Source organism: Sorex fumeus, unplaced genomic scaffold (genome assembly GCF_029834395.1).
Source record: "Sorex fumeus unplaced genomic scaffold, SorFum_2.1 ptg000063l, whole genome shotgun sequence".
Taxonomy (NCBI): domain Eukaryota; kingdom Metazoa; phylum Chordata; class Mammalia; order Eulipotyphla; family Soricidae; genus Sorex; species Sorex fumeus.
Window position 1 is genome coordinate 48,149,434 of NW_026606120.1, and position 24,934 is coordinate 48,174,367.

The 24,934-nt window shown below is 42.0% G+C and overlaps 1 protein-coding gene across 1 annotated transcript in view; it reads right to left on the bottom strand.

Moving 5' to 3' along the window:
• Positions 1-24,934, bottom strand: part of TAOK1 (TAO kinase 1) — a 134,835-nt gene that overhangs the window by 76,023 nt on the left and 33,878 nt on the right. The window contains exon 2 of the mRNA XM_056127993.1: positions 3,060-3,281. Coding sequence (XP_055983968.1) covers positions 3,060-3,191 — 132 coding nt within the window. The 5' untranslated portion in view covers positions 3,192-3,281. The remainder of the gene's footprint in view (positions 1-3,059; positions 3,282-24,934) is intronic.

The following is a 24,934-nucleotide window of genomic DNA, read 5'->3' on the forward strand; positions in this document are numbered from 1 at the left end:
GTTTAGCACAGCGGTAGGGCGTTTGCCTTACAAGTGGCCAACATGGCCGACCCGAGTTCGATTCCTCCGCCCCTCTCGGAGAGCCCGGCAAGCTACCAAGAGTATTCGATATGCCAGACACAGTAACAACAAAGTCTCCAATGGAGACGTTACTGGGCCCGCTCGAGCAAATCGATGATCAACGGGAGGGCCTTTACCTTTTCACCTTTACCTTTTAGTGCTCAGGCTAATGCCTGACTCTGTACCCCTGGCTGTGCTGGGGGGCAAATTTAGGATGCTGGGCAACCAACCTGAGTTAGCTTCATGCAAGGCAAACGGCCTACCCGCTGCACTACTGCTCCAGCCCCAGATTTGTTTTGTTTTAGGGTTACACCCAGCTGTGCTCAGGGGTCATACCTGATTCTACACACAGGAATTACTATACTCCTGGAGGAGTATATGGGGTGGTGGGGATTGAACCTGCACCAGCTGCATGCAAGGCAAGCACTTATCCGCTGTACTATCTCTCTGACCCCAGTAATAAATATTAAAAATAGTCATTAAAGTCATATAACATTATAAGCAATTAATAACACGAACTATACACTTGAAATTAACCTCACAATTGATTACTTTTTAATTTTTTTTAAATTTTGATTACTTTTATGGCATAAAATATTTTTACAAGAAAAAACCTTTGGTCTTAGGGATATAAAAATCCAACTAACGGGGGTGGGGGGGACAGAAAATGTCCATTACCAGTAACTCATAATGCCCTCTACTTAGGTACTATAACCCATTATCTTCTTTGACTAGTATATAAATGAAAAATTTGTATATTCAAGTAAAGCTTCTATCATTTAGTATGTGTGTTTCTGCAGGCCATTTATGTTGTAACAGGTGTCAAATTGCTAAAAAATAACTACTCTTGATTTCCATAACAATAAAATTTGACTTGTATGGGACTTTTACAATTCATCATTCTGCAAGATTTAATTCTATAATATTTCACTTCCCAAGTCTCCTAGAGAGCTGTGTGCTAAAAATATCTGTAACTTACAACAAAGTAATAATTCATTTTCTCAATAATCCAAGTTGATAAAAACAATCTACTATTTCTCTTTTTTAAAAACTTTAAAAACGGGGATATGGTGTCGCCAGCAGGTCAATCTGTACCTGTGAGGCGAGTGCATCAGCAGCCTGATGGTGCCTTCAGACTTCCAGATACTCCAAAACTGCTGCTGTGCCTTTGGCCAGGCCCCAAAAACTTGGGGCAAAGTTTACCAAGAAAGTAAACGGCCAAAAGTTAGGTATGTGGGAGACACATCCACAAACCACCTGCGGCTCAGCTATCTAATTGGAGGCATGGCCTCTCTGGTTCCTGATTGAACTGCGTAATGGCCAGGATCCCAGAGACTCAGAAACAAATCTCGAAACCCAGCAGCTTCTGGCAGAAAAGCGTCTGGTCCCTGCAGAAGGTTACCGGTGCTGGGCCAACCCAGGTGGGAATAGGTTTCGTGCCTTGGCCTGTTCCCCCTGGCGGCCCAGTGGCCACCATCCTTCAGAGGCCACTGGACAGTCAGGTTTGGGACCCCAGTGATGAGACACGCAGGGCCTCACGGGATGGGGGTGGAGCCGGTCCTGTCCTCCCCACCCCAATGAGACCCCAAGTCATCACCCACGAACGGCCTCTTTGGCTCCAGATCAAGCTGCTTCACGGCCATGATCCCAGATACTAAGAAACAAATCTCGAAACCCAGTGGCTTTTGGTAGAAATGCGTCCGGGACCCCACAATATGTTACTGTCACCAGGTCACCCCAGGGAGGAAAGGGTATTGTCACTCCACCTGCTCCTCCTTGGTGGCTCAGTGGCTGTCATCCTCCAGAGGCCATTGGACAGTCAGGCTTGGGCCCGCAGTGATGAAACTTGTTGGGCCTCATGGGATTGGGGGGGCGGGGAGGGGGTACCGGGCCTGTCCTCCCTACCCCAACGAGACTCCAAGTCATCGCCCACGAACGGCCTCTCTGGCATCCTGATCAAGATGCTTAACGGCCTTGATCCCAGAGACTGAGAAACAAATCTCAAAACCCAGTGGCTTTGGGCAGAAATGCGTCCAGACCCTGCAGAAGGTTACTGTCTCCGGGCCACCCAAGAGGGTAAAGGGTGTTGTCACTCCGCCTGCTCCCCCTTGGCGGCTCAGTGGCCGTCATCCTCCAGAGGCCACTGGACAGTCAGGTTTGGGACCCCAGTGATGAGACACGCAGGGCCTCACGGGATGGGGGTGGAACCGGGCCTGTCCTCCCCCCCCACAACGAGACCCCAAGTCATTGCCCACAAACGGCCTCTCTGGCTCCTGATCAAGCTGCTCAACGGCCATGATCCCAGAGACTCAGGAGCAAATCTTGAAACCCAGTGGCTTTTGGCAGAAATCCCTCCAGATTTAAGTGTTAAAATTTCGGAATTTCAAAATCACATGGCCCTACTGCAGCCACTCGACATGATATGTTATTCATAACCAGCAACAGAACACAAATTGTCTACTTTTGCCTTTTCAGCAGATCTGAGTGTTGGGGTAAAATCTCAAATAATAATGGTGGGTCTGGTGTCGAAATATTGAATGTGTTCAAAGTAGAGAGAGAGTAATGTGGACATCGTCTGCCCCACAGGTAGGGGGAGGGTGTGGAATGGGGGTATACTGGGGTTTTTGGTGGTGGAGAATGGGCACTGGCGAAGGTACAGGTGTTTCATTGTATGACTGAGACTTAGACCCGAAAGCTTTGTAACTGCTCTCACGATGATTCAACAAATAAAATTATAAAAAATGAAAAAAAAAGGTAAGGTGGAGTTCATGCACAATTCAATCAGCTAATCAGTGGCTGAATAAATAGCAGTACTCCTACATTAAAAAAAAAAAAACTTTAAAAACTTTTTTCTACTTTCATATTATATACACATACCTATTCAAGTAATTATAAATATACTATGTGACCTCTGTATCTCTTATATGATTTTTTTTAACTCTGCCAGTACTGGTTATTAAGTAAATGCTAATCATGGACAATAAGTCTTTAACACTTACAAAATATACGGCTCCAAAGCTTCCATGGCCAATTTCTCTGAGATCTGTGAAGAGCTTCTCTGGATCTTCTTTGAAGAAAAGCTCTGCAATTTCAGGATCCTTCAGGCTGCCTGCTCTGTTAGTTGATGGCATCCTGCTTGGCAGTCAGCTGTCTGATTCTAATTTTATACTGCTATCCCAATCCTTGGTTCATCTGCATGAATGAAGCCACGCTGGCATAAACTATTATAGAGAAACAAGAAAAAAAAAAAAAGGTAAGGAAAAAAGCAAAAGCTACTGAGAATAATTAGTACATGATAATTTTTGACAAATTTATTTCATGTAACAAAATTATCTAACAACCAAAGTGTCATTGAAAAAGCAGTATGTTTCACTAGCACAATAATTCCTGAATCTCAAAACCACCACCTGTGGTACTCTGAAAAGAAAAAAAGATACCTTCTCTGTAGAATATAAGTATATACTATATTTTTTTCTTAAAAAACAAAACAAAAAACAAGTCTTAAAAGGTTTTCTCTATCAGTACTTAAACATTTATTTAAGTATAAGAGATAAGCTGCTTGCCTTGTATTTGGCCACCCAGATTGGATCTCTGGCACCACAAATGGTCCCCTTAGTATTATCAGTAGTGGACCCACTTGCCCTTCCACAAACAAAAAGGTTATCTAATTCTAAAGCAGTGAATCCATTAACAGAAAAAATACTATAACATACAGACTTATACGGAAAACATGTGACCCCCCTCATGGTGTGTATGTATAGACAATTACTTTTCTGCATAAGTCTGAATTTTAATAAAATATGGCATTAAAATCTGTTTTAGTAAATAAGTAAACAATATAACAAGTAACTTCTTAACATCTGCTATTTATTGCTTTTATCTGATTACCCAGTTAATGATGGCTACCATAACCAAGAGACTTTAGGAAGTAAGTTTTAGAATTGCACTGCCTGTCATTCATCCAAAAAGAAAATAGTATCCAAAAGAATGAAATATCTCATACAACCCAAAACAAAAATGAACAAAAACAGGAAAAATTAACAATACCACAAAAATTAACATCCAAAGCTGTTGATAGCATTAAGCAGTTGTTATATTAAAAATAATTCTTATACAGGGGTCACCTCTTGGGAATTCTGTAGTTAGGTCTCCCCAATCCAACCTTCAAAATAACTTAATCTCTGCTACTTTACCACCAATCACATAATACCACTAATCACTGTCAGCCCCTTGTGTGGTATATCATGGGCAAGAGCCTGCAACAGCCAACACACTTCATTGATATGATACCAATTAAGTTTCCCAAAAAACCAATTTGTTAAGCTTATCCTTCTAAATTTTTAACTTCAGTGTGTAAATGTGTATGCACATCCTGGGAGGAGAAGGGCTTACAGTGCCAAAGATAAAAGGAACACAGAGCCTCACACATGCTAGATAGGAGCTCCATAACTCGTATTATCTCCCTGCCCTTTCTTGATGAATCATCACCAACTATTAACACATCTTAGCAAATTCCACTTCAAGTCATACTGAATTAGGATTTGTAAAATTTATTTAAAAATCTTCTTCCACTTTAGTTGCTCACTACAGATTATTGATAGGGATCAGTTTCTAGGTCCCTTCTCTTGGCATAGATTCTTCAAACATACAAATAAGCAGTATAAGTAACTTCTTTTGATTTACCAAGTGACAAGTGAATCACTCAATACCATTTCTTATTTTTAAATTCACTATTAATGCTGATCTCAATGTCAAGACTTTGAACAACTCTTTTCAATAAAAGACTAATTGTCTTCAACAATTTTATTTTCTGACACACTTCTTCAAGCACTATAAATACAATCTCAGTTACTCACTATCACCATCAGTAAGTTACTTTCTTTGTTTGAGTAACCTGAGTTACTCAGAAATATATTTCAGTGGCATCCTTGTTTTCCTATTTTCCTAAGCATGCAGCTGACCCAGGTTCAACCCCGAGTACCCCATGTGGTACCATGAGCTCCACCAGGAGTGATCCTAAGCACAGAACCAGATATTAAGTCTTGAGCACAGCTGGATATAACCCAAACACCGGGGCAAGGGGGTGGGGTGGTGGTGGTGGTATTACTAAATACCACTTAACACAATGCCAGCGATGCAATTTGTGTTTAATTAAACCACAGTCAAGTTTGAGCCACTGGTGGTACAAGCAGGCATCAATGGTAAAAGATCATGTAAAAACTTGAACAAAACCAAACCACAAAACCAAACCAAACCTTACGTGTCGATTAAAAGACAGTACAGTGGCAGGATGCTTGCCTTGCACACAATCAACCTGGGCTTGAACTCTGGCACCCCATATGGTCCCCCAAATATTGCCAGGAGTAATTTCTGAAAGCAGAGCCAGGAGTAACCTTTTAGCATTACTGGGTGTGACCCCCCCAAAACAAAATGATTATAACTAGGAAGAGTGACTGAGAACCACACGAAAACTACAATTAACTGAAACACCACATATTACAATCCACTAATAGAGATTTAAAGAAATATATACACACTATTAATCTTTGGGAGATGCTAGAAAAACTTCATACTGTATACTGACTGATAAAGCAAAAATTCTTTATCCTATTTATTGAAAGCCAATAAAAATAGTTAAAGGTGTACAGCTGTTCTATTTACAATAATAGAATAAAATCTCTTATAATAACTAAAATAATTTTACTCTATTCAACCATTCTACTTTTTTGGGGGGAAAAGGGAACTCTCCCATGCAGAGCAGAGAGGGAATGAAAACCACTCCCAGTGACAGTTCCCTGGCTGTGCCAAATGATCCAATGCTTGGGTCTAGTAATACAGTGATGCTGGGCCCAGTGGTGTTAGATAGTCAATCATTTTTAATGGCTGTGCATGTCTTTACTTAAAAAGTTAACTATGAGGGGCTGGAGCAATAGCACAGTAGGTAGGGCGATTGCTTTGCACTCAGCCGACCCAGGTTCGAATCCCAGCATCCCATATGGTCCCCTGAGCACCGCCAGGAGTAATTCCTGAGTGCAGAGCCAGGAGTAACCCCTGAGCATCGCAGGGTGTGACCCAAAAAAGAAAAAAAAAAGTTAACTATGAACTGACAACCTGAACCCACTAATTTATTTGCATATAACAAAAATGCACAAGACATTAAGGCCCTTGTAATAAAGTTTTAATATATGAATGATTTATTAAATCATTCATATATTATGATCAGGGGCTGGAGCGATAGCACAGCGGGTAGGGCGTTCGCCTTACAAGCGGCCAACATGGCCGACCCGAGTTCGATTCCTCCGCCCCTCTCGGAGAGCCCGGCAAGCTACCGAAAATATTTGATATGCCAAACACAGTAACAACAAAGTCTCCAATGGAGACGTTACTGGGCCCGCTCGAGCAAATCGACGATCAACGGGAGGGCCTTTACCTTTTACCTTTTAACACACTATGAGAAAAATATTCAAAGTAAATATTTCTGAAAAAAGGATTTATATCCAGAATACATAAAGAACTCAAGGGCCAGAGAGACAGCTCAACAGGCTAAGTGCAAACTTTGTATGCAGAGAAGTCTGGGTGTGATTGCTGATACTACATGAACGCCCAAGCACTATCAGGAGAAATCTGCAAGCACAAAGCTGGAAGTGCTTGGCTACACCTAAGCACTGTCAGGTGTAGCCACTTGATCACTTGACATCCCGTTACTCATCTATTTGATCGAGCGGGCACTAGTAATGTCTCCATTCGTCCCTGTCACATGCTAGTGTAATTCAAAGGTGTCTGCTCGTTCTAGGAACACGAAGAGCCTCAAACTGATCATTCAGGGTCTTGACGAAGAAGTCTGACCATCTCATATAGATGGGTGGCCACGCGATCTTTTGACGTTCTGTGGAATCCAGTTGGTAATGGCTCTAGTCCAGCGGTCATCTCCAAATCTCATTATGTGTCCAGCCATCTGATTTTTGACACCTTGGCAAATGAGACAGCGTCCCTGATTCTTGATCGTCGACAGAAGTCAGAACTCCGGATTCTTTCTCTCATTTGAATGAAGTGGGTTGCTCCAAGCATAGCTCTTTTGATTCCTCTTTGGGAGACCGGAATAGCGTTCTCATCCTGTTTTCATAGGGCCCAGGTCTCTGAGGCATATGTTAATGCAGGAAGAATAGTGGAATCGCAGAGATGTGCCCGCAGCCGGAGGTTCTTCGTCCTCTTAGCTATTTCTCTGACGCTCTTGAAGGCGTTCCAAACCACTCTTCCTCCTGCACAACTCAGGTGCCAGGTCATTCGTCAGGTTGACTTTTCGACCTAGGTACACATAACTGTTGCATTCAGAGATGTTCATTCCGTTAAGAGCAAATGGAACGTCAGGAACGAAACTGTTTCTCATAAACATTGTCTTTGTGAGATTCAGCTGTAGTCCAACCTTTCCACACTCATGGTCGAAGTCAGCCAGCATTTGTGCCGCGTGGCTAATGTTTGGTGTAATTATCACCTCCACTACCCAGCTGCCACCACGCTCCAGTATGCTTTCCGGAACGCGCAGCCAACACTTAATACCCATCTTGCAGGTTTGCAGCACCATATTTCATAGGGTTCAAATATGGTTTGAACCATGGGAACACCTGCAAGGGCGATTAGAGGCCGCCCTAAAAGCCTCTATTCCTCTCGGAGAGCATAGCAAGTTACCGAGAGTATCCCGCTGCACGGCAGAGGCTGGCAAGCTATCCTGCCGTATTCAATATGCCAAAACCAGTAACTACAATGGGTCTCATTCCCCTGACCCTAAAAGAGCTACCAATACGGCAGCATTAAGAAGGATGAGAAAGGAGAGGCTGATAAAATCTCAAGGCCGAACTAGGCTGCTAAAATGAAGAAAAATAAAAATGACTGTCTGTACTTTCAATGCACATATGCTGGCATCGGATGCATCCATCAAAGACCTGACAGTATAAGCGTGAAAGATCAGGTGTAGTCAAAAACAACAAAACAAAACTCAAACACAATACTAAGGAAACACAAATCTTTTCTTAGATCACATTCATTGTGCCCAGGACTTGCTCCTGGCTCTATGCTAAGGGATCACTCCTGGTGGTGCTCTGGTGACCATATGTGGTGCCAGGGATTGAACCCAGGATGGACACATGCAAAACAAGTGCCTGATATGCTGTTCCATTGCTCCAGCCATTTTTTTTGGGGGGGTGGGAGGGGGAACCACACCTAGCAATGCTCAGGGGTAGAACCCGGCTCTGCACTCAGAAATTACTCCTGGCGGTGCTTGGAGAACCATACGGGATGCCAGCCAGGGATAGAATCCAGGTTGACTGCATGCAAGGCAAGCACCCTACCTACTATATATACTATCTCTCCAGGCCTTTAACTATTTTTTAATAGGCAAAATTTGAACAGACACTACACTCAAAAAGATAAGGATAGCAAATCTATGACGTTTAACATGAAGTCTCCAGAGAAATGCAAATTAAATCCGCAATTAAATACCACAATATACAACACCGTACATAAAGAAGTTAGTAAAAATGTGGAAGAAGCAGAAATCATTATATTGCTAATTGGAGTATAAATGGTACAATCATTTTAGAAACATCATTAGGTGCTTATCAAGTGAAAAAACATTTATTACTTAATAGAACAATTCCTTAACTAATTATCATTTATTCAAAAGCAATGAACACATAAGCACAAAAAAAGGACTTGTATAATAGCTTTAGTCATAACAATCCCAAACTGAACAACATATAATTATATATCAACAAATAAATGTGTATTAGATTTATGGTATAATGAAATACTAATTTCAGCAATAAGGAATAAACTGACCCAGGAAGAAGCAGCACAGAAAAATATATGAAGTATTCTGCTTAGCACAAGAAGCGGGAAATATTAAGAGTATACACTACTGGGCTGGAGTGATAGTACAGAAGTACAGAACTTGCCTTGAACATGGCTGACCCAGGTTCAATCTCTGGAACCCACATCGTTACCCAAGTACTGCCAGAGGTGACCTCTGAATATAGAGCCAAGAGTAAGCCCTTAACACTGGGGGGAGGAGGGGAGTGGCCCCCAAACAAAAGCAAACAAAAAGTGTACATATTGATAACTTGATAAATTCACAAATGGGCAAAACTAGTCTAAAGTAGTCCATGACTGCCTGGGGTTAGTAGGGAAAAAGAAAAGGGAAAATATATAAGGGCCCACCAGAACTCTGAGGATGATAAAATGTTCTGTATCTTAGTAGGGACCATGAATCACACAAACAAATGTCACAACTCACAATAAATACTTTTTTGGATTTGCCAATCACGCAATTTTCAGGGGTTACCCCTGGCTGGCTCTGCACTCAGAAATCATTCCTGGGAGCTTGGGCACTATATGGGATGCCAGGGATCACACCAGGGTCAATTCCATGAAAGGCAACTAACTGCCTTACCCACTGTACTATCACTTCAGCCCCTCAAACCATGGATGCATTTTATATATACAAATTATACCTAACTAAATTAACAACTTTAAAATTAAAGTTATATATGATAAACTTATAAACAAGGTACACAAATGTATTGAAAGGTTAATATTTTGATATTGTGGATTCTCTCTTGCTCGCTCCCAATCTCTCTCTCATGAAGAATTATAACAGAAGAGGACTCTTGACTCTGAATATAATCCAGAATACTGATTTGTGCTCTTATTAAGAGACTATAGCAACGGTACAATTTGCCTTGCAAACAGCTGACCCAGGTTCTATACCTGGCAACCCATATTATTCCCCTGAGTCCTCAAGAATCAGGAGTGATTCCTGAGAGCAGAACCAGGAGTTAGCCCTGAGCTCCCCTGTGGGTGTAGACCAAATACAAAAACAAACAAACAAACCAAATTAAGCAACAATAACAAAAGACTACAGCAAAGGCTACACTAAAGAGAATTAAACTAAGGTATATAGCACAAGCCCAGACAAATCAAGAGCAAAGATTTTTTTTCTTTTTGGGTCACACCTGGCGATGCAGCACAGGGGTTACTCTTGGCTCTGCACTCAAAAATTACTCCTGGTAGTGCTCAGGGGACCAAACCCGGGTCGGCCTACAGTAGTAATAGTACAGCGGGTACAGTAATAGTACAGCAGTAGGGCATTTGCTTTGCGCATGGCCAACCAAGGTTCAATCCCCGGCATTCCATATAGTTCTCTGAGTATCGCCAGGAGTAATTCCTGAGTACAGAGGCAGGGCTGCTGGGAATCAAACCCGAGTTGGCCGTGTGCAAGGCAAATAAATGCCCTACCCAATATGCTATCGCTCCAGCCCCAATAGCAAACATTTTGAAAAATGACCTGATATTAGAAATGTCACCTAAAGAAAGTGAGACAGACTTCCCATTTAAGCTGGTTGATGTCTGCTAAAACAAACGAATCAACATCTTTTCAGAGAAAATATTTAAAAACCTCAAATGACAATAATGAAAATGTCTAGAATACAATCCATAATTACTCTACATGCAAAACACACACACACAAAAATATATAAATAAACAAAACTGGTAAATGTGCAAATTGTCAAAGAAAAAGATTTGGTCCACAAGGCCAGAGCAATAGTACAGTGGGTAGAGGGCTTGTCTTAAATTTGGTCCACCTGGGGTTGATCCCCATCACCACATATGGTCCCGAACCCCGCCAGGAATGAGTGATCCTTGATTGTAGAGCAGGAGTAAGCCCTGAGCACCAAAAATTGTGACCCAAAAATCAAAACCAACCAGACTTCAAGTAGTTATTACAACCATAATAGATGAAATAATAGCACACTTACAATAAACAGGCACAAGTTCTTAGCAAAGAAACACAAACTTAAAATAAGAAAGGAATAAGAACACAGGATCAGAGAGATACCTCAAAGAGATAGTAAATGTCTTGCATACAGAAAGCTCACACTTGATCCCCAGTAATACAAGATTCCCTAAACACTGCAAGGATGGACCCTCTGTGCAACCACTAGGCGTGACTCCAAAATAAACCTAAAAAAGCAAGATAATGGAAATATAACTGAAAAATATAGTATCAGAAATGCTTTTGTTTTAGGGTCATGCCCAACAGAGAAGATGAAATTTAGGCACGTATGAAGTGGCACAGATCACCTGTCTTAGGCAAACAGTCATTGAGTTCAAATACCCAATGTTCCATATGTGTTGAGTACAGTCACGAGTTCAAATATCCAATGTTCCGTATGTACCAGGTGCAGTTCAGGCCAGTGGCTATGCGGTCTATGATTCCCAGCACTGCAAAAGATCTCTGGCTGCATAGAATCCATGTATATGTACACTACAAATAGGGGTTTGATCCCCAGTAATCATCACAACTAAAACATATGAATACAGCTGTAGCCCAAGTGAGCAACATACTGTAACTTGTGTGCCTCCATGGTGGAGCACATATACATGTACTGCAAGGTAAAGGTAAAGGTAAAGGCCCTCCCGTTGATCGTCGATTTGCTCGAGCGGGCCCAGTAACGTCTCCATTGGAGACTTTGTTGTTACTGTGTCTGGCATATCCAATACTCTCGGTAGCTTGCCGGGCTCTCCGAGAGGGGCGGAGGAATCGAACTTGGGTCGGCCATGTTGGCCGCTTGTAAGGCAATCGCCCTACCCGCTGTGCTATGTACTGCAAATGTGTGAAAATTCTGGTGAGCAACACAAGCAAGTGTGCAAGCATTTCTGACAGGCATGTAAGTCTCCCTCCAGTTATCACAACTTTAACAACAACAAAGAGAAGGTAAAGAAAAACTATTTTTAAGTATATTTCTCCAAAAAAATGTTTTAAAAGATTAAAACTAATACATAAAAATAAAAACTTTCTAAAATTTGAATTCTATGAAATATACCATTAGAGTGTTTGGCTTAAGTTAATAGCATTCATTTCTTTTCTATAAATCATCAAATTCCCTTAGGGCTGGAACAGGTAAGGCAGTTGCCCTGTATGTGCCTGACCTGGGCTTGATTCCCAGAATCCCATATGGTCCTCCGAGACTAAATGAAGTAACTCTGAGTGCAAGCCACCAAGTGTGGCTCAAAATAAAAAATAATAATAATAATAAAAAGGTAAAGGTAAAGGCCCTCCCGTTGATCGTCGATTTGCTCGAGCGGGCCCAGTAACGTCTCCATTGGAGACTTTGTTGTTACTGTGTCTGGCATATTGAATACTCTCGGTAGCTTGCCGGGCTCTCCGAGAGGGGCGGAGGAATCGAACTCGGGTCGGCCATGTTGGCTGCGTGTAAGGCGAACGCCCTACCCGCTGTGCAATAATTTTAAAAAATTATCAAATTCCCAAAACATGTACCATATTATAAAAATCAGTACCATTTTGGTTGCCCTGTAACAATATTACTACAATAGCCATCACTGTAAAGCTAATAAAGTACTTGCTCTTATTTCAGTTGTGCCCACTTTATTTCAGAATGTTTTGTTGTTGTTTTGGAGCACACTCAGCCAGGCTCAGAGGTCACTCCTGGCTCTGAACTCAGGGTTTATTTCCAGTGGTGCTAAAGGGAGACCACGGTGATAAGGACGGAATCTGAGCCTCCTGAACGTAAAGCATTTGCTCAGCTTATTGACCAGTCCCATTTGACCATTTAAAAATAGCTCTCATTGGTGGGGTGGGCAGGCTGGAGAGATAGTAGAGCAGGTAAGGAATTTGCCTTGCATGTAGCCGACCTGGGTTCAATACCAGGCATCCAATATGGTCCTCAGAGCACACCAGGAATAATTCCTGAGTGCAGAGCCAGGAGGCCCTATACATATAAATACATATATACATTTCTATAGCACTGTCATTGTCCTCCTGTTGTTTATCGATTTGCTCAAGAGGGCCCAGAAACATCTCCATTGTGAGACTTGTTGTTACTGTGTTTGGCGTATCAAATACATCAGTCACAGGCAGCTTGCCAGGCTTTGCATATTCGTATAAAAATCTACGAACAATACATTACAAATTCTTCTTTCCAAAAGATAAAGGAATTTAACATTCCAATAAACAGCAAATGAGATCTATTTTGTTTCTAGTTCAACAAAAGTAGGCCAGAGTACAGCCACGAGTTCATTTATTGGTGTAAGGAATATAAATGGCATGTTTTGGGTCTTTTTACATTAAGTATTAAAAGGCATACTCAGTTTTTGTGGATGGTACCATTTTGATTGATCTTAAAACATATATACTTAAGAAAGATAATGAAACTAGAAAAACCCAACATGATTCATTTTAATATCTCAGACCTAAACAAGAAGCTAGAGAAATAACTCAAGAAGTTGAGTTCAGGGGTTGGAGCAATAGCACAGCGGGTCTGCTTTGCATGCAGTTGACTGGATTCGATTACCAGCATCCCATACGGTCCCCCAAGCACCGCCAGGGTTAATTCCTGAGTGCATGAGCCAGGTGTAAACCCTAAGCATCGCCAGAGTGTGACCCAAAAAGAAAAAAAAAAGCAGTTGAGTACAAGCTTTGCATGCCAGAGGCAGGTTTTAATCTCTAGCAATACATGTGCAACCTAGAAGTTCTGGTGAGGCTTGGGGGATAGTGAGTATAGGGGACAGCGCTGGAATAGTTACTGAGCACTGCTAGGTGTGTCTCAAAAACAAAGGGGAAAGAAGGTTCTTCAAGAAGGGGGCAGGACACTAATAATTACAGCATATTCAGTCTTATAGTTTCTTGGATGCCTGGTGATGATGTCATAGTATTCCATCTTTTAAGAATCTTCACAAAAAGCACATTGTTGGTTTTTAAGCAACTTCTTCAATACCACTAAGCCCTTTCCCCTGCATCTGTTAATCAGAAAGTTCAAGCTTACAGTCAACCTAGTCGAATGTTCAATCCCTTGGAGAAAGAAAAATGGTGTCTTTATACAGAATCACCAAGAAGAGACAATACTACCTACTATATCCTCCCCACAACAGATATACACTTAGACACACATACACAATACCAATAACAGAATAGTAAAAATAACAGAAATGACATCAGTAAAATAATTTGACATTATAGGACCTCAGGTCAGGTTTAATCTATATAGAACTGGTTTGATGACTAGTGAACTTGTGAACATTTTGTATAGTTAACTAAAATTTGAAGAAGTGAGATTACTTGGCTCCCAAAGGTAGGTCTTCTAAAAAAATCACATGGAAAACAAAGGTAGGAAAACAAATTAATTTCCTAAATTCATTTCTAAAAGAAATAAAGAGGAAAAGGCATAAAGGGGGAGACAGCATTCTGAATAATGACTAATATGTGACACTAATATAAAACTTTGCTTTTATGATAAAAATGTATAATATGTAATATTTTACATAAAAATATAGGTAGACATACAAACAAATCTCGGAATGAGTGGCTTCTGGCAGAAATGCCTCTAGACTTTGCATTAGGACACCTTTGCTGGGCCACCCGCAAATGAGAGAGGGTGCTGTCCCTACGCCTGTTCCCTGGAGATCCCGGCGACCGCAATCTTCCAGAATTCATTGGAAAATCCAAATACAGGCCAGCAGTGACGACACACACCAGGCCTCAAGGGATAGGGGAGGAGCCAGTCCTTCTCCTTCCCCACCCCAACAGAACCCTGAGATGCTGCCCACAAATGTGACTCTCTCCCCCAGCACACGTATTAAGCGCCATAACGACAATGATCCCAGAAGACACACAAATGAATCTCAGAACTGAGCGGCTCTTGGTAGAAATCTCTCCAGACCTGGTTATTGAAATTTTGGAATTCCAAGATAGCACAGCCACTCTTGTGGCCGCGTGACATCATATGCTATCATAACCAGCAATAGAGAACAATTTGTCTAATGTTGCCTTTTCGGCAAGTCTGAGTGTTGGGAGAAAATTCCAAATAATGGTGGGATTGGTGTTGAGATACTGAATGTGATCAAAGTAGAGAGAGTAATGTGGAAATTATCTGCCACAGAGGCAGGGGTGGGGAAGGGACGGGGGTATCCTGGGGATTTGGTGGTGGAAAATGTGCACCGGTGAAGGGATTGGTGTTTGATCATTGTACGACCGAGACTCAAACACCAAAGCTTTGTAAGTGTTCTCATGGTGATTTAATAAATTTAAAAATTAATTTAAATATATATAGGTATTTTGATACATGTGAATATATAAAAGGACATATGACAGTATCAGGGTATCATGGTCCTCCCGTTGTTCATCGATTTGCTCGAGCAGGCCCAGTAACATCTCCATCGTGAGACTTGTTGTTACTGTGTTTGGCATATTGAATACGTCACGGGTAGCTTGCCAGACTCTGCCATGCAGGCTAGATACTCTCAGTAGCTTGCCGGGCTCTCCAAGGGGGGCAGAGGAATCGAACTCGGGTCGGCCATATTGGCTGCGTGCAAGGCAAATGCCCTATCGCTGTGCTATCGCTCCAGCCCATATGACAGAATAAAAAAAAAAAGTTGAATTTAGGAGGCATTTCCCCTACTGATCAAAACTTTATTGCCTAGATGCATACATTATTTAAAAATAACAATACATAGGGAGAAAACAAGGGAATAGACAGTATCAAACAATAACATCAAACTAAAAAGCTTCTGCAGAGGGCTGGAGAGACAGCACAGCGGATAGGGTGTTTGTCTTGTACACGGCCGACCCAGGTTCAATTCCCAGCATCCCATATGGTCCCCCGAGCACAGTCAGGAGTAATTTCTGAGTGCAGAGCCAGGAGTAATCCCTGTGCATTGCCGGGTGTGACCCAAAAAGCAATCAATCAATCAATAAATAAATAAAAGGCTTCTGCAGAATAAAAGAAACCATAACCAAAACTGCAAGACAAGTACATTAAATGGGTAAAGATGCTTCCAAATCACATAGCCAATAAGAGATTAACATCTAAAATATATAATCAACTTATACAATCCAACAACTAAAATACCAACTGAAAAATGAACAAAGGTCCAGAACAATCCGCATGGTCTCCCAAGCACCGCAAGGAGTGATTCCTGAGTGCAGAGGCAGGAGTAACCCCCTAGCATCACCGGGTGTGACCCAAAAAGTGTCCCCCACACATAAAAAAAAGAAAAAAGAAAAATGAACAGAGGAACTCACTACAGTTTATCAAAGACATACGAATTGCCAATAGACACAAGAAAAGATGATCCTGATCACTTATTATAGGGGAAGTAAATATAAATCAAAACCACCACAAGATATCACATCACACTTACAAGAATGACTATTACCCAAAAATAAGAAATCAGAGCTGGTAAGGTAAAAAGGAAAACCTCGTATACATCACTGGTGCAAGTATCAACTAGTTCAGTCACTATGGAAAATAGTAAGGAGATTTCTCAAAAAAAAAAAAAAATGAGTTAAAAAAATTATGTATTTTTTGCTTCTGAGTATTTGCCCCCCAGACAGGAAAACTAAGTTAAAAGGAAGGTGCAGTCCTATGTTCACTGACAATAACCGAAGAGTGCAAGGATGGATAAATGAATAAAGATAACATACATATATAAATACACACAATGCAAAAAAGAGAGAGAGAGAACAGAGCCAGAGAAATTGCATAGATAGTAAGCTTGTCTTACCAGCTTCCAATTCCAGTTCAATCCCTGGCACCACATTTGGTCCCCCAAGCACTGCCAGGAGATCCCTGAGTGTAGAGTCAGGAGCAACCCTGAGAGCACTGTTGAAGCCAAACTTTTTTTGCATATAGACAGAGTTAAGTTTCTGGTGAATATAATATTATGTAAAAGCAGTTTTCTGATGCAACTGTTAACTACTCTAAAATGAACAAACAGGAGGTAGAGTGTTTGCCTTGCACATAGCTGACTGGTTCAATCCTTGGTAGCCCATAAGTGTCCCGAGCACTACTTGGTGTGGCCAACCCCCCAAAAGAAAGGAATAATATGTAAAAGCAGTAGGGTTTTGTTGCAACTGATACTAAATGAAAACTGAACTGATACTAAAATGAACAGAAATGTACCAGTGCTACTGTATAGAAAGTAGGACGTTTGTCTTGCATATGACTAACTTGTTAGATCCCCTCCAGGAGTGATCCCTGAGCACCACTGGGTGTGGCCCCCCAAAAAATAAAATAAAAAGAACAAGAATGTACATGCTAAACACAATCTCAATTCAAATGGTGAGTTTGATTCATCATCTTGCACAGGCAAAAACAAGTACATGACAAGTCTCAATCATTAAGTGTACCTAAGGCAAGCCTGGGAGATGATTCAATGGGGCCAGGAAGACAACTCCACGGGCTAAGTACATGCTTTGCAAGCTGAAGACCCAAATGTGATATATAGTATCTCACTGAAACCCCAAGTATTGCCAGCAGCAAAGCTCCTTGCACTGAACTGAGAGTATCCTCTAAAACCGACTCTTTTATGTATAAAATTAGAAAAGTACCTGGTCTACAGAACAAACTAATACATACTTTTATTACTCCCATGTTATAGATGTGAAACTCAAGAGTCAGAGAAATTGAATCACACAGCTAAGAGAAACAGAAATCTGAACCCGCAGGATTGGGTTTTGTTCATTTCCTTTGGTTTTTGGGCCACACCCAGTGGTGCTGTGGAGTTACTCCCACTTGGTGTTCTAGATGGCTTCCAGAAGTGCTCAGAGACCATGCAGGGGTAGAGACTGAACAAGGTCTCCCTCAAAGAATGTGCCTTACCTATAGGATCACATTGGTTTGTCTTTTCTGCCTTGCCACAGGGAGCTTAAGTTTATTAGGCTGCACCCATTCACAGTGCTCCCAAGGCACTCCCATTCCTCTGTGATTATTTATAACCTCTTTCTTTGTGCTCTGCTTCCCCAACGTCAATCACCTTTATCTCTTAATCAGACTCTGTTAACTTGTAAATATTGCTTTTCTTTTCTCCTTAAGTCCTTTGCACAGTTAATTCAGAGCAATGTCCTTTTTGCATAGACACATGAAGACAGTTAATGCTATGCTTTTGTAGTTTGGGAATTAACTGACTCAGAATGATATTCATTGCTTAGTATCTGTTCTCTCGACTTAAGCCTCAATTGTCCTTAGTTCCTAACACCCTAAAAGCAGGGACCAGATGAGGGAGGACATAGGGCAAGCTGTGCGTTATTCTGGCATCAAAATGGGTCAGGCCCAAGAGCCATAATACTTAATTATAAGTTAAGAGCATGGTCATAAACATATTCTGTCATGATCCAAAAAGTAACAACTAGATTAAGACCCTGCTCAGATTAGGAAACATTAATCTGGCCTGAGCCAAAGAGTAAGAGTAATCACCAAGCGAGATCTATAGCGAGACGTCCCCAGGAGCGCCACCTACAAGCTTAATGTATCTTTTACTGTGTTCACACAAAATAACTAATATTAAGAAGTAGAATTAAGATGTTAATTAAGTTACTGGCCTAAGGAAAGGAGAAAAACTCCTAGGTGGTATTTCTGCCCTTGAAATTTCTCCTGGCTGCAGGTGATCAGCAAGGACTTTGTGCTACCTGACCTGGGTGAGGTTACTACCGCCAAGGCTGGGAGTTGGTGAGATAAGAGAGGGGAAACCAGGATGAGGAGAGACCAGGACAGCAGTCAGGGCGTGGAGGAGGAGAGAGGAATGGGGAGCTTAGGGAGATTGAACAGCGTGTGGCAGAATGGAATAAATGCCATCTGATCACCAACCAGCCTGGCCCTCATTTCCTCCTTTGTCCATCTTTGCTATCAGGCGTCCCAGGTGAGAAAGCAGCGTAAGATCACCAAACGCAGACAGCGAGCAGGCAGCGAGAGGGAGCTGCAAGATTCTTAGTCGCTTGGTGATTACACTTACTCTTTGAACAATCTCTCTTATCTTACCAACCAAGCCACATTGTGTGTGTGGTGTGGTGTGTGTGTGTGTGTGTGTGTGTGTGTGTGTGTGTGTGTGGAGAGAGAGAGGGGGGGGGGGGGAGGGAGAGATATGCTGGGTAATGAACTCAGAGACTCATAACCGTAAGGCATGCACTCTACCACAAAGTATATCCCTGAACCCTAGAATTTCTACACCCTCCTTTTTTGTCTTCTCAGAGTTCCAAGAGCCTACGAGCCACTCCTAACAATATTCAGCCAGGTGATACAGACTTGACAGTTCAAAGAAGAATTTCCATTTTTTTAATTACTATGCATTAAAAACACCGAGAAGCAATCTGTTAAAAAAAATTATCTCTAGGTGATAAAATCAGGAATGATTTTTATCTTAGGAGTATTCTATTTCTACGCATGAATTATTTCTGCTGGTGGTACTATCTGGGAGTCACATACATACTTAGATGTAGTGGACTGGGGCACTTAGACAGCTGTACCTCTGGAAGATCACACCACGCAGTGATGGGGATCACACTCAGTGTCAAGTATTGCCAGGAATCAAACTATAGCTTCACACATGCAAAACACATGTTGTAGCACTGTCTCAAATTCCCAGGTCGCCCTATGCATTAATTACTTTTAAGTTAGTTTTTCTAGAGAATTTACAAATACCAGTAATACAAATAGTAACATTATGATACATAGAATTCATAGACTGAATCAAAAACAGCTGTATCAAAAAGTTAGTTCAATACCCTATTTCTAAGCAGTAATGTAGCACTGTCATCCCACAGTAACAAGTCCCCGTTGGAAGACTTGTTACTGTGCTTGGCATATCAAATATGGTAGCTTGCCAGGCTTTGCCTAGCAGGTGAGATACTCTAGGTAGCTTGCCCAACTCTCCGAGAGGGGCAGAGGAATAGAACTCGGGTCAGCTGGGTCAGCCGCGTGCAAGGCAAACACCCTACCCGCTGTGCTATAGCTCTCGCCCAAGCAGTAATGTATTTTTTGATAAAGAAAAACTAATATTCTAAGCTCATTAACCAAAATCTAATAACCTCAGAATTAATTTAATTATATTAGTCATACTAATTTGTTTTTCAAGAAAATCTAGGGAGTATGGTGCCGCCAGCAGGTCAATCTGTACCTGTGAGGCGAGTGCATCAGCAGCCTGATGGTGCCTTCACAGTTCCAGATACCCCAAAACTGCTGCAGTGCCTTTGGCCAGACCCCAAACACTTGGGGCAAACTTTACCAAGAAAGTAAATGGTCAAAAGTTAGGTATGTGGGAGACACACCCACAAACCACCTCCGGCTAAGCTACATAATTGGAGGCATGGCCTCTCTGGTTCCTGATCGAACTGCTTAACAGCCATGATCCCAGAGGCTCAGAAACAAATATCAAAACCCAACGGCTTTTGGGAGAAATGCGTCCAGTAGGAGCTTGCCAGGCTTTGCAGGAGGCTGTAGGCACTGGGCAACCCCAGGAAGAAATGAGTTTCCTGCCTTGTCCTGTTCCCCCTGGTGGCCCAGTGGCCACCATCCTCCTCCCAGAGGCCACTGGACAGTCAGGTATGGGCCCTCAGCGATGAGACACATGGGGTGTCATGGAATGGGGGTGGAGCCGGCACTTTCCTCCCCATCCCAACAAGACCCCGAGTCGCCTCCCACAAATGGCCTCTCTGGCTCCTTATCAAGCTGCTTAACGGCCATGATCCCAGAGACTCAGAAACAAATCTCAAAACCCAGTGGCTTCTGGCAGAAATGTGTCTGGACCGTGCAGTAGGCTACTGTCGTCAGGCCACCCCAGGGGAGAAAAGGGTGCTGTCCCTCCGCCTGATACCCCTTGGCAGTTCAATGGCCGCCATCCGCCAGAGGCTATTGGACAGTCAGGTTTGGGCCCGCAGTGATGAGCCTTGGCCTGCTCCCCCTGGCGGCCTGGTGGCCACCATCTTCCAGAGGCCACTGGACAGTCAGTTTGGTCCCGCAGTGACAAGACACGCAGGGCTTCATGGGATGGGGATGGAGCCAGCCCTTTCCTCCCCGTCCCAAAGACCCCGAGTCACAGCCCACAAACGGCCTCTCTGGCTCCTGATCAAGCTGCTTAATGGCCATGATCCCAGAGACTCAGGAACAAATCTCAGAACCCAGCAGGTTTTGGCAAGAATTCCCTCCAGATTTAACTGTTAAAATTTCGGAATTTCAAAACTGCGCGGCCACTACTGCAGTCATGCAACATCATATGTTATTCATAACCAGCAACAGAAAACAAATTGTCTACCTTTGCCTTTTTGGCAGATCTGAGTGTTGGGGTAAAATCCCAAATAATAACAGTGGGCCTGGTGTCAAAATACTGAATGTAATCAAAGTAGAGAGAGAATAATGTGGAAACCATCTGCCCCACAGGTAGGGGGAGGGTGTCGGATGGGTGTATACTTGGGGTTTTGGTGGTGGAGAATGGGCACTGGTGAAGGTACGGGTGTTTCATTGTATGACCAAGACTTAAACCCGGAAGCTTTGTAACTGCTCTCACAGTGACTCAATAAATAAAATTATAAAAATGGGGAAAAAAGTAAGGTAGAGTTCATGCACAATTCAATCAGCCTAATCTGTGGCAGAATAAATAGCAGTACTCCTACATTAGAAAGAAAGAAAGAAAGAAAGAAAGAAAGAAAGAAAGAAAGAAAGAAAGAAAGAAAGAAATCTAGACCGGGTCTGGAGGAATAGCACAGAGGGTAGAGCATTTGCCTTGCACACGGCCAACCCAGGTTCAATTCCCAGCATCCCATATGGTCCCCTGAGCACCACCAGGAGTGATTCCTGAGTACATAGTCAGGAGTAACCCCTGTGCATCACCGAGTGTGACCCAAAAAGAAAAAAAGAAAAAGAAAATCTAGACTGGAGTGATAGGGTATGGCATTTGCCTTCTACATGGCTGGCAGGTTTGATCCCAACATCTCATATGGTCTCCCTGAGCACTGCCAGGGGGAATTTCTGACTGTAGAGTCAGGATTAAACCCCCTGAGCACTGCTGGGTGTGGCCTAAAAACAAACTTTTTCTTTTCTTTTCTTTTCTTTTTAAAGAAAGAAAATCTAAATGGTATTGTCCAACATCCCATCTGTATCCAAAGATATCAAGTAACACTATGGGGATTTATCAGAGCAGCATCAAACTAATATAATGGGAGAATTTAAAAAAAAAAAAACTTTACTGAATCAAGAGTTAACTGAACAGTTAACTGAGCATATGCTTTACATGTGAGAGGCCCAGGCCTGATCCCAGTATCACATGGTCCCCTGAGCAACCAAACACCAGGAACAACCCTTGAGCATAGAGCAAGAATTAAATCTATCCAGTGTGGCAAAAAATAACTTTAGTAACTACAATTGAGGTAAGCCAAGAATAATGTATTGTCAAAAGGAAAGAAATGCTTTACTTCAATATTCAAAATAGAGCACTTTTTTTTTTTTTGGCTTTTTGGGTCACACCTGGCATTGCACAGAATTTACTCCTGGCTCTTGCACTCAGGAATTACTTCTGGCGGTGCTCGGGGGACCATATGGGATGCTGGGAATCGAACCTGGGTTGGCAGCGTGCAAGGCAAACGCCCAACCCGCTGTGCTATTGCTCCAGCCCCCAAAATAGAGCACTTTTAAGTTATTTCAGACTTGGACTTGAACTTTTTAACCTCTTTTCACAAGGCACGATGGTTTTGCTATTCTCCAAAGTAGTCCTATCTTAACATTTGTCTTAGTTACTTTCTAGATAATAGATTTTCACTTTTTTCTCCTCCTGCAATACAGAGGATCAAACCCAGGGCCTCACATATGCAAGGCATGTGCTCTGTAGCTGAGCCACATCCCCAGGTTAAGTAAATCCTATTTTTGGTGGATGAGAGAGAGTTGGACCATACCTGGGAGTGCTCAAGGGGACCTGGTAGTGCTCATATGCATGACAAGGATGAAACCAGGGTCTACCACAAGCAAGAAAAGAGGCAGCTTACCTCTATACTACTCTGGTCTCAAGGCACAATTTTATCTAATAATTGATTATTAATCTTTTATATTTTTTATTACTTAGCAGCATGCTATGACATATAAGCTATGTTTCAGGGACAAAAGAATGGGCAGTACATTTATTTACTACATAAAACATTCAAGGGCACTATGAAACTATGTATCTGACAACTCTAATATCTGAAAAGCACTTCATTTCTTTTTGGTTTGGGGGTCACATGCCAAGGATCATTTTTGGTGGGGCTTGAGAGAACTATAAAAAAATCAAACATGGGTTGGCCATGTGCAAGCAATTGCCTTTCCATCACCTTACTATCTGGCCCAAGGCACTTCATTTCAAACTCAACATAATCTAGTGACTCAAACTAATCTTTCTGTATCTTACATAAAATATAATGAACCAACCTAATATATTCAAGTTAGCAATTTAAAGATATGTTATTTTTTGACAGTACTCTTTCTTTCCCTCATAACCCAATCTATCACCGTGTTTTAGAGATTTGTCTTCCCACATATTTCTCAAATTGGCCTACTTTCATCCATCTCATTAACCATCACCTTATTCCAAAAAGGCTACCTCTTTCATCTCACTCACTATACAATCTCCTAAATAGTACCACTGCATCCACAATTAGACCCCCACCAATTCATTTTGTCTATTACAATCAGCATGAGCTCTCATATTTAAAGTTTTAATATATCATTCCCTCTACTTAAGATTCAAAGCCTGCACTTGGTTGAAACAAAAATTCTTTTAAAAAATTCTTATCCTGGGAGGATCCTCCCAACACCTTTTATTTGGTCCTCCCTTCTCTGTCTGAGCTCCCTTTTCCCCTAGCATGTGTGGCTGGCCTCCAAGCCATGGAGTAAAATTCCTGGTACTAATCTCAGCCATTTTTGGGTGTTAGTCTCCTATTTGTTACTTTACAATAGGAGAGAAAGAACAAAAGGGAATGCCCTGCCACAGAGGCAGGGTGGGATGGGGGGGATGGGGAGTGGGAGGGATACTGGGATCCGTGGTGGTGGGAAATGGGCACTGGTGGAGGGATGGGTATTTGATCATTGTACAATTGAAACCCAAGCACAAAAATTTGTAAGTCTACAACTGTACCTCATGGTGTCTCACTAATAAAATTTTTTTTAAAAATTCTTAATATGTTTTAAAATTAATATAGTTTGATTCTAATGCCTAATTTCTTTCCAGCTTACTCTACCCTGATGCCACGTCGCTCCATTTACCCTCATACTCCTCTTTCCAAAGGTTCTTGATGGCACTACTAAGAATATAGGTTCTGGAATGATCTAAGTCTCAAAAATAGATCTGCAATACATTAGTATCTATGAAAAATAGATCTGCAATACTGTAGCACCGTCCTCCTGTTGTTCATCAATTTGCTCAAGTAGGCACCAGTAAATGTCTCAAAACTGTGAGACTTGTTTTACTGTTTTTGACATATCAAATACATCATGGGTAGCTTGCCAGGCTTTGCCATGAGGGGTGAGATACTCTAGGCAGCTTGCTGGGCTCTCTGAGAGGGGCGGAGGAATTGAACCCAGGTGGGCCGCATGCAAGGCAAATGCCCTACCCACTGTGCTATTGCTCCAGCCCTGCAATATAATAACTCTTGCAAACTAAATTGCTGGGCAAGTAACTTAATCTCTTGGACCTCAGTTTTCCCATCTTTAAAATAGAGAAAATATCTATGTCATGGAGGTTTCGAGAGGGTAAAATAGAAATATGTTTAGAGAAAATAAAGCTCATAATCAACAAGCACTTTATGCCAAAACTCTTTCCTTTACCCAACTCCTCTTCCAGGTGGAAGGGGAGAGAGACAGACACACAGAGATGCTTTCATAAGATATGCTTATACTCAATTAGCAATTATATCAACTCACTGAATTATTTCCTTACATATCTGACACAGCCTAAATACTAGGTGAGCTCCTTAAAGGCACAGGCCATCTTATTCCCTTTGATAAGGTAATTATCAACACATACAGGTCTACTTATGGTCCAGCCAGGAATGATCTCGGAGCCAAGA